At 35.8% G+C, this 10,116-nt stretch overlaps 1 protein-coding gene and 1 pseudogene across 1 annotated transcript; one reads left to right on the top strand and one right to left on the bottom strand.

Moving 5' to 3' along the window:
* Positions 1–206: 206 nt before the first annotated feature.
* LOC131318033 (berberine bridge enzyme-like 8) lies at positions 207–5,687 on the bottom strand. The gene is made up of 2 exons (XM_058347817.1): positions 4,867–5,687; positions 207–1,289 (listed from the first exon to the last, which is right to left on the bottom strand). The coding sequence occupies exons 1-2, from the start codon at positions 5,603–5,605 to the stop codon at positions 424–426; spliced, it is 1,605 nt and encodes a 534-aa protein (XP_058203800.1). The 5' UTR covers positions 5,606–5,687; the 3' UTR covers positions 207–423.
* Positions 5,688–8,357: 2,670 nt separating this feature from the next.
* On the top strand, positions 8,358–10,116 carry LOC131318024 (tetrahydroberberine oxidase-like; annotated as a pseudogene).

Raw genomic sequence — 10,116 nt, 5'->3', positions numbered from 1 at the left:
GAGGGGAGTGATGAGATGGCGTGGATCTAACAAAAATTCAAAACAAATAAAAAAAATTAAAAGACATGTTTTGTAATTTAGTGCTTACATAGATGATTAACTCATTCTTTTTCTCCAGGGTTTGCACCTATTAATCTGTTTCATTTGAGCTTGGGGTTAATTGAAATATTAAAAAAAAAGAAAAGAAAAGAAAGAAGATGCAGCAAAAAAAAAAAAAAAACTTTATTTATAGCGATAAATTACACCCGATTGGATTGCACACTAATTCTCCATCGATCTATTGTGCAGCTTATGTAATAAACATAACAACTTATTTTCCTCAATATAAAGTAAACACAATATTAGAAATTTAAAATAAAAAAAAAAAAACCTTGAGCATTAATTTATGGGTAGTGAAACGGTGGGAATTAATTTTCTTGATCACTACTTCTTCCTAAAGGATGGAAGAAGTGGAATGCTTTGCTCATTCCTAAAGAAATTAGCAGGATCAACCTTGGTCTTTATCATCACCAGCCTATTGAAATTTGCTGCCTTGAAGTACTTAATCCCATAAGCAGCTCCTTGGGTATAACTACGATCCTCCCCATTATTATGGTTGATACCCAAGTCAAGATCCCTATAGTTCCAAAATGACTCCCTTGGCAATTTCGATACATATGGAGTCATATAATCATACAACTTTCTTGTCAATTCCACATAATGTTTTGCCACCTCAACCCCATCTTCATTCCAATTTGTTGCATACTGAATCTTACATATATTCCCCTTACGATGGGGGAAGGGTTTCGCTAGAGGAGAAATCATCGCCATCTTTCCACCGTAAGGGTTGAAAGTCAAAACCGGAGCCTCCAATTCGAGCATTTTCTTGAATATAGATTCCAGCCCTTTTTCCGGGATTGGTTTCTTTAGGTAATCGGATTTTCTTTTAAGATGGGTGAGGACCTGAGGAATCCGGCTTAGGAGAGCGTTGACAGGTGTTCCGATCGGGAAGCTAGTGTAATAGACAACTGATTCGAGCCAACTCATCTCGATACAGTTTGACTTTGTCAAACCTAATTCGGGGAAACTGTGGTCCATTAGAGAGAGGAGTTGGTTCGAGTCTCCGAGGAACAAGGTGAAGAATGTTGCTTGAATGGTCTTTTGTCCGCTTGAGCTGTCGTTAATAACTTTTAGGATGAGTCTAATGAAGATGTCGTCGTGTAACTTATCCGCAACATGTTGCCAGCGGTATACTAAATTGGTTGCATTTTGCTCCAACGTCCTCGTAACATTGAAAACAGTTACCTGTTGGGATTGCATAAACGAATATTAATTGTAAATTGAATAACAAAAAAAGAAAGTTATATCATAAAATCAATTCATGTATCCAACAAAATATTGCGAACTAAAATAATCAGTAATTATACAGAATAAGGAGAGAATATAGGCTATATAACAACCTTATGATTATAGCTCCATTTTATCTATTACTACGGTAAGTATTGGTACGTACCTGTGTGATTTTGATACATTTTTGAATTATAAACAAGTTTTTATGCCTATGAAATGAATAATTTTTTGCATTAAGTATGCGAATATAGTTGTCTTTTGTAGGGACGGATTCAGAAATGTCGTTTAGTGGGGGCACCTTGTTAATCATAGTAGCGAAAATTTATTTTTCTAGTTAACCACAATAAGATCGTTACATAATTAAGGCATGCAATACAAACTACAAAAATATATAACACATACTTTCATTTAAATTATGTAAAAATAAGCACAAAATCTCAGACAAAATATAAGAGTATGTTTTACATGCATATCGACAAGTTTTAGAATGATCGATATAGTTTTATTAATGATATTATTTTAAAATATTGCTCTTAGATGGTTAAAAATAAGTACAATTAAGAAAGAATCGATCCAAGTAGACAAATAGTTCGAAAATCAACAAGTATAAATGCACCATATGACAAAATTGAAACATAAACTAGTTTTATATGTATATTTTCAAGATATACGCACTTGTTTATGTGTAGTAGCACACTTAATTTTGTAATTATGCGAAATATACGAAAATATAACAAAATCATTTTAGTTTCGAGCGGGGGCACGTGCCCCCACATGCCCCCCTTTCCCTCCGTCCCTCACTCTTTTGTCATGACGAGATGAGAAAACATCTTCTTCTTTTATCATTAGACATTAGGTGGTAAATATCGTAAAATTTAATTTTTTCAAAAAAAAAAAAAAAATAGACACAGCTTTTTAGGCCCCATTCTCCGTAAATTGTCGGTCTGGTATGTTTCTGGCATTTTTTACTTTTTCTTACTTTTGTTTTGTTTACAATTTTATCCGTACTTATTGAGATTAATCATTTGTCTTAAAGAGTCATATCAGAAAAGTAAGAAAAAATTGGACAGAAGTTAAAAACATTCATATAATATGACATTCGAGACAAAAAAGAAGAAGCTGCTTTGGTATGTTTTGTGCGCCTTTTTAGTGATATCAGAAAACTACATACAGGCGGATCAAAAAAAAAGAAAAAAAGAAAACTACATACAGATTTCAGGAACATTCAGGATCCTGAAATCTGAATGAAAAAAATGAAAGATTGGATCGAATACCTACATATATTAGATTGAGCTAATTTTTTGCGGGCCCACTCAATTCTTTCACAAAAATTATTGAACAACTCGGATCATCCGTGCAGTCCAGAGTTGGCCCTGCGTGTCTGTCGGTTCATGGTCGGTTGTCTTTCCCAATAGACAGGTTCCGCAAAAATGGTCGCGTGATCTATGCACATAACACATCCTGTAGTTGAAAATCGTACTTCCTCCTCCGTCCCTAAATAATTATTCAGTGCGCAAACTTAGGCCTTTAAAAAGATGCATTTTTTTTATCAGTCCTGCTATGAGTAGGGACAATCCGCAGGGACAAACGCATTTGGCCCCATTTGGATCCCGAAAAAATCTAGAAAAATATCCATAAATTTTTGAATATTATTTTATGGGGCCATGTAAAAAATCAGCTTCAGCGGATATCGGTAAGTATTACTTTTGGATAAGTAGGGGCGAACTGCAGTTCGCAGTTCGCCCCTACTTATCCAAAAGTAATACCAGTTCGCCCCTACTTATCCAAAAAGTAATACTTACCGATATCCGCTGGAGCTGATTTTTTACAAGGCCTTATAAAATAATATTCAAAAATTTATGGATATTTTTCTAGATTTTTTCGGGATCCAAATGGGCCGGGGCCAAACGCGTTTGTCCCTGCGGATTGTCCCTGCTCATAGCTTTTTTGTTTTTTTATAAAAAGAATCAATTTTTTTTTCACAAATCAATAGATATCAATAAGTTTTTTTTCAAGTTAGTGAATTTTTTTTCCGTTTAATGGAAAAAATACATATTTTTAAAAGCATAGATTTGCGCATCAGATATTTATTTAGGGACGCAGAGAGTACTTGTCGGATTTGCAACTTTCTGCAATCCCGTGTCTTATTTTTTCTATTACTCATTTCCATCCAACTGTGCTAGTCACTGCAAACTTTTTTTTTTTTATCAACAAAGAAAAGGTTTCTATATCATTAAAAAATGATACAAATGATGCTCATTTCCATCCAGTAGGGAGTATCATGTACAATAGTAGCCGCTGCACACTTCCACCGGCCACATTAGTCCACCGCATGCCTAGTGGGCCCAGTTTGGGCCTCACAAAATATAGAAAAATATTCATAAATTTTAAGATAATTTTTATGGGACTCTGTGAAAAATCATCTCCAACGAATATCGGTTAGTATGATTTTTGAATTCGTAGGAGCGAAACTGAACAGTTGTGCAGTTTCGCCCTTACGAATTCTAAAAACATACCTACCGATATTCGTTGGAACTAATTTTTTACATAGCTCTTACGAATTCATTCTTAAAATGTTTCTCTATGGGTTGTTAAAAAAATTAGCCAAATCCGATATCAGTAAGGGTGGTTTCAGAATTCGTAGCCGCCCTACGAATTTTGGAACAGCCCTTACCGATATTGAATTGAGCTAATTTTTTTCAGAAAACCCATAAAAGTATTTTAAGAATGACTTGCGGTTTGAATCATCTTTGTAAGACCCGTAATAGGCCCCACAAAATTTTAAAAAAAATGATCAATTTCTTGCCCGGTACCAAATAGTCCCTTAAAAAAAATGAATAGTTTAATACAATACAATTAGAATAGACAACCTGATTCTGTGTAATTGTGAAAAAATGTCTAGTTAAAATAGAAAAGTGATTTTTGAGAATTAATTCAATCCAAAATCAGCTGAGGCGGATAAGGATACTCTTATTACTCGTTTCTCAACAAATGGTACATACCAAGAGCCTTCTATTTGGTTCGTTAAGATATTCAAAACATTGAATTATAAGAACAATATTAAGATGCACAATAAGTCGTGACTGTCGAATCCAACACTATGACTCATATTAATTTGGGAAAATGATGGTCCAGGACATGTTTTGATAATTAATATATGTTAAGAACATGCCAAGAACAATTGTTAATGCTGAAAATGTCATTGACAGGTATTAATTATCAAAACACATCATTGGCCGTCATTTTCCCTATTAATTTTGGTATGGGGTTCCAATAGAGAAAAATATGCATGTGGACTTTTGTAACTATTTCGTTTTATGCAAGGGTATCCACCACTATGACTCATAATTAAAATCACTTTACGTCACGGCATTGTGAGTGATCTTTTTGTATAAAAAATAATGAAGAGTTGTAAGTCATTTATTTATCTTATAAAGCTCTAAAGAAATTAATACTCAAAAGTCTTCTTCTTTTTTCTTTTTTTCCCGAGAAAGTATGTAATATTTTTGTTTTGGCTTGGATTTTAGATCTCCTTGGCTGGTACTTGCACCAACATGATTTTGTAGGAAAGAAGCACCACAAAGCTAGATGCTCCACCGCCGTTAATGGCCCAAAACAAATCCTCCCCCATAGCTTCTCGATCTAGAATCCGTCCATTAACATCGATAACCTCTGCATCAACAATATTGTCAACCGAAAGACCGTATTTTCTCATCATATTTCCATACCCACCTCCACTAAAATGACCACCAACTCCAACTGTCGGGCAAACTCCGGCGGGAAACCCATGAGTCTTGCTTTTTTCGGCAATCCTATAGTAAACCTCTCCCAGGGTTGCCCCAGTTTGAACCCAAGCACTCTCAGTTTCGATAGTTACATTGATTGCCCTAAGGTTGAACAAGTCAAGGACAAAAAATGGATTTTCGGACCAATAAGAGATGCCCTCGTAGTCATGGCCCCCACTTCGGATTTTCATCTGAAGACCGTGTTGTTTGGCGCATACAATGGATGCTTGGATGTGGGATGCATGCAATGCGGTTATAATAAGCAGTGGTTTTGGCGTAGTTGTTTCGTTGAATCGAAGGTTTCGTATGTAGGTTTGCAAAACAGAAGAGTAGGAAGGGTTGTCGCGGGTGTAGATAATTGAAGATGTTGGGTAGGAGGGGTGAGAATTGTCTTCAAGGCAATTTACGAAGTCTTCATAAGAAGCTGCCCATGAGAAAGGTATGAAAAAGATTGCAAGAAATGAAGCTATTGCAAAGCATGAAGTTCTCATCTTTCAGCCTCTTTTTCTGAAACTGAGGCGAGCCAATTTGTAATTGTTGATTGATAGATTGGTTTGGGTATTTATAAGGGGATGCTTGCTAGGCATTGTTTTGCATGAATGTCAAAGGAATGTTAAAGAATGGATAAGAATGTATTGCAAACTTGTTAGCTAGCATTTGACCATTGAAATTCAAAGTATAAATTGCGAATGGATAAGAATGTATTACAAACTTGTTAGCTAGCATTTGACCATTAATTGAAATTCAAAGTATAAATTGCCAAATGCGTGTTGTGATTAATTGGCCATTGACATTCTAGATTATTTTTTGTCAACTTTATCAGCAGAAGCCCCCTGCAATTTTATGCAGAGTGAGCAAATGACAAATGGGTAGCCGCTATAGTTTTAGTTTTTTATAAAGAAAATTACAAATCTCAATTCCAACTTGAGTATCTGATGATAAAGACTTCTGACTTTGAAGATTGGAGAGGCCACGTTCTCCTCTTTCTCTCTCTCTCTCTCTCTCTCTCTCTCTAAAAAACAGATCCATCTCCCCCTCTCTCTAGCCTTCGAACATTAGGGTTTCTCTGGGCGGGGAGGCGCCGCCGCCACGCTGCCCCCCGCCCCCTTCCCTTTTTGTTTTCCTTCTTTCCTTTGATTGGCGAAGTTTCAAGCAGGTTAGAGGCGGCGGTGCTGCGATTGGAGCTAGGGTTATGGATCTTGACGAGTGGGGTTCTACTGAGCATTTATGGGAGCCGAAATGGCGGTCTCTCAGCGTTCTTCAACAGGGTCTTTGAAACAACACATTTAATACATACACCACTTTGGTCTCAACATATATATATATATACGAGTTTTTTTGAAAATATTTTGCAGGCCTTTAACAATTCTATGCTCGAAAACTATTATTGTAAATTAAATCTCCAGAGGTAGTCTAAGGATTAAATCTCCAGGATTATTGCAAAGAAACGGGTAAGTTACAAAAAAAATTATATGGATTGCTGATGATGATGATGATGATAATAATAATAATAATAATAATAATAATAATAATAATAATAATAATAATAATAATAATAATAGTACATAGCAGTTGAAATAAGAACAACAACAACAACATCAATCATATATAATCATCAAATTGTGTATCAATGTATACGTAACAATCTACGTACCAATATGTCAAGATCGAAAATCAGTGACGCGAACCCTATTAGTTCATCTATGTCACTGAACCCTATTAGTTCATCTATACTAGACTAGGCACTGTACTTTATATGATAAGTTACGAGTTACTTTTTATCAAAGGTTTCTAATTCAATTTCGTGTGATTTTTGTTGAAGTAATCTTGATAACTAGAATAATAGGAGTTGTATAAGGAAGCTAGATAGCATGAATACTAGGCCAATTTTATCAAGTATCATTGTCTGGCAAGTAAAGTTGTGCATATCTTCTTTTTGAACTTTCTCTCTCTAAGTTTCTTGCAAATAGGCATAAATCAAGAAGCTGGAGAAGTCTAATCTCATACCTTACAAGAAACCTCAAAAGGTCTTTAAAGAAGCGATTGGGATCCTGCTCTATATATCATCGCATACAAAAATGAAGATTCTACTATAGTTGAATTTTTGGCCGTTTAATGATTGGACCTAAAAAATGGCCACACGTGACAGACATTAATGCTGTTGCACGTGAGGAGGGTGTTAGAGTAGTTTGTTTCACATTATTTGGGTATGAAATGAGAGTTAATAACATTTTGAACCTCTCTACTGATTGCTAATTAATTTTAAAAATGATATAAAATTTTCACATTTTGTAGTTATTGAACAACTTCATGCTTGAAAATATGTTGTACATATCACAAAGGAAAATGATTTTGGCACTCCGAATATTACTACCACATTCTAATATCTTTTAGTGCTCATTTTATGCGTATTTTGAACACTAAAATACAAATATTAAAGTGTGATTATCCAAAATTGGTGTGCCAAAATCAATTATCATCGATCACAAATAAGGTTAATAATATCATCGATTTCTGTATTCGTGAAGGATATAAACTCACGGGAGCTCATAATTCAAGAATTAGAGCATCAATCGACATGGGACTTGATAGGCCTAAGGATGGAGCCAGGAGGGCAAGTATATATTGATATTGTAATTTATCTTTTTATTATTTTAGTATACATTTCATCACTACTAAATTAAAATCTCGGCTCTGTCCTTGGATAGGCCAAGCCCATGAACCACTCATCTTAGAACCGGAGATAATCCAAATAACAATTACTAGCAGCAGCAATTGCAGTCGTATATTAGGCCTATTTTTCACTTGTAACGTGTTAAAGGAAAGATGCTTCATTTTCTTCGTTTGAAATTTCTCTATATGAATTTCTTAATTGTTGATAGATATGAACGTAGAAGCTTGGAAAAGTCACATTTCATACCTCTCAAGGAACCTCACATTAGCACTATAAATAGGGAAAATGAGGGTCCATGACGTGTTTTGATACGGGAAAATGACGGCCCAAGACGTGTTTTGATAATTAATACCATCCAAGGATATGCTAAGAACAATTGTTAATGCTGAAAACGTCATTGACATGTATTAATTATCAAAATATGTCATTGGTCGTCATTTTCCCTTTTGATAATTAATATTCGTCAAGAACATGCTAAGAACATTTGTTAATATTGAAAATGTATTTGACGGGTATTAATTATCAAAACATGTCATTGACCATTATTTTCCCCAATAAATAACAGGCCTTTTATAACATTGTATCATCATCCAATCCAAAAATGAAGACTCCAAATGCTTCATTGCTTTCACTTATAATTTCTCTTCTTTCCTTGATTTCATGGGCAACTTCAGCTCATACTCACGAGGATTTTCTTCAATGCCTTTCCCTTCATTTTCCTAATTCCAACTCAATCTCCAAAGTTATTTACACTCCATACGATCTTCATACCAATTCATTTTGGAATCCGAAATTCGAATGTTTCGATTCTTACCACCCGCCCCAATCCCCAAACCTCTCGTCATCATTACACCATTGGTGGAATCCCATATCCAAGCAGCCATTTGCTGCTCTAAAAAGCAAGGCATGCAAACCCGGGTTCGGAGTGGTGGCCATGACTACGAGGGTCTCTCTTACATCTCTTACCAGGCCCTGTTCGTCATGGTTGACCTAGAAAATTTTCAATCAATTAATCAATATTGATGTCGAAAATAGCATTGCATGGGTTCAAGCTGGGGCACGATCGGTCAACTTTAATATTACACCGTAGCTAAGACAAGTCCAACTCTTGACTTTTCAGCCGGTGTTTGCCCTACAATAGGTGTTGCTGGACACTTTAGTGGGGAGGATATGGGATGATGTCCCGTACTTATGGAATTGTTGTTGATAACATCATTGATGCTCGATTAATTAATGTAAATGGAAGAATTCTGGATTGGAAGTCGATGGGGGAAGACCTATTTTGGGCCATTAGAGGAGGTGAGGGAGCTAGTTTTGGTGTTATTATCGCATGGCACATTAAACTTGTACAAGTTTGCAAAAACGTCATGGTTTTCACCGTTAACAGAACCTTGTAACAAAATGCCACTAAGATTGTACACAAGTGGCAATACGTTAACAGAACCTTGGAACAAAATGCCACGATCGGTCAATAGGGTTGGATCGATTCAATACTCTATTTTGCGGGTGTTGGTGCAGAACCGCTTGATATTTTGTTGAATAGGACTTCGTTGGTTACATATTTTGGTTCATATTTCAAGGGAAAATCGGACTACATGACCGAGCCCATTTCTGAAGCCAGTCTGGAATCCATATGGAGAGCGGTCCTGGAATATCCCGAGAACATCGAGATGCAATTTAGTCCTTATGGTGGAAGGTTAAGTGAGATTTCAGAATCCGCAACGCCTTTCCCCCATAGAACGGGGACCTTATACAGCATTCATTACACAGTCACGTAGACTGAAGCGGAGAAAAGTGCATTGTACAGGAATATGAGAGCAATCCGAAGGTTTTATAGTTTCATGAGTCCTTATGTTACCAAGAATCCAAGATCTGCATATCTCAACTACCGAGATCTTGATTTGGGGGTAAATAACAAAGGGAACACTACAAGCTCTGGACAAGCAAGCATTTGGGGTTTGAAATACTATGGGATCAACTTTAATTGATTGGTTCATGTGAAGACCAAGGTCGATCCTGGTAACTTTTTCAGGAATGAGCAAAGCATTCCAACTCTGTGATTCTACCCTCGTGTGATTGTGGTATAGAATATATAGTAGTGGTGGTGTTATGGATCATCATGGGACAGAAAAGTTTAGCCATGAATTAATGTATTTATCTGTTTCGACATATATAGCCATAGTAAATAAATGTTCGGATCGAAATGATGTAAAAGAAAGTATTTTGTTGAATAAAAGGATGTTTGTTTTTTACCCCTCTGCGTGCCAAGTAAAATTTGTCAACTTTTCTTGTTTGGAAATTAGTTTCAAGAGCTGAAACAATCATTTG

This window comes from Rhododendron vialii, chromosome 1a, assembly GCF_030253575.1.
Source record: "Rhododendron vialii isolate Sample 1 chromosome 1a, ASM3025357v1".
Taxonomy (NCBI): domain Eukaryota; kingdom Viridiplantae; phylum Streptophyta; class Magnoliopsida; order Ericales; family Ericaceae; genus Rhododendron; species Rhododendron vialii.
Note: the sequence above shows the minus strand (reverse complement) of the source record. Positions and strands in the feature narration are given on the sequence as shown.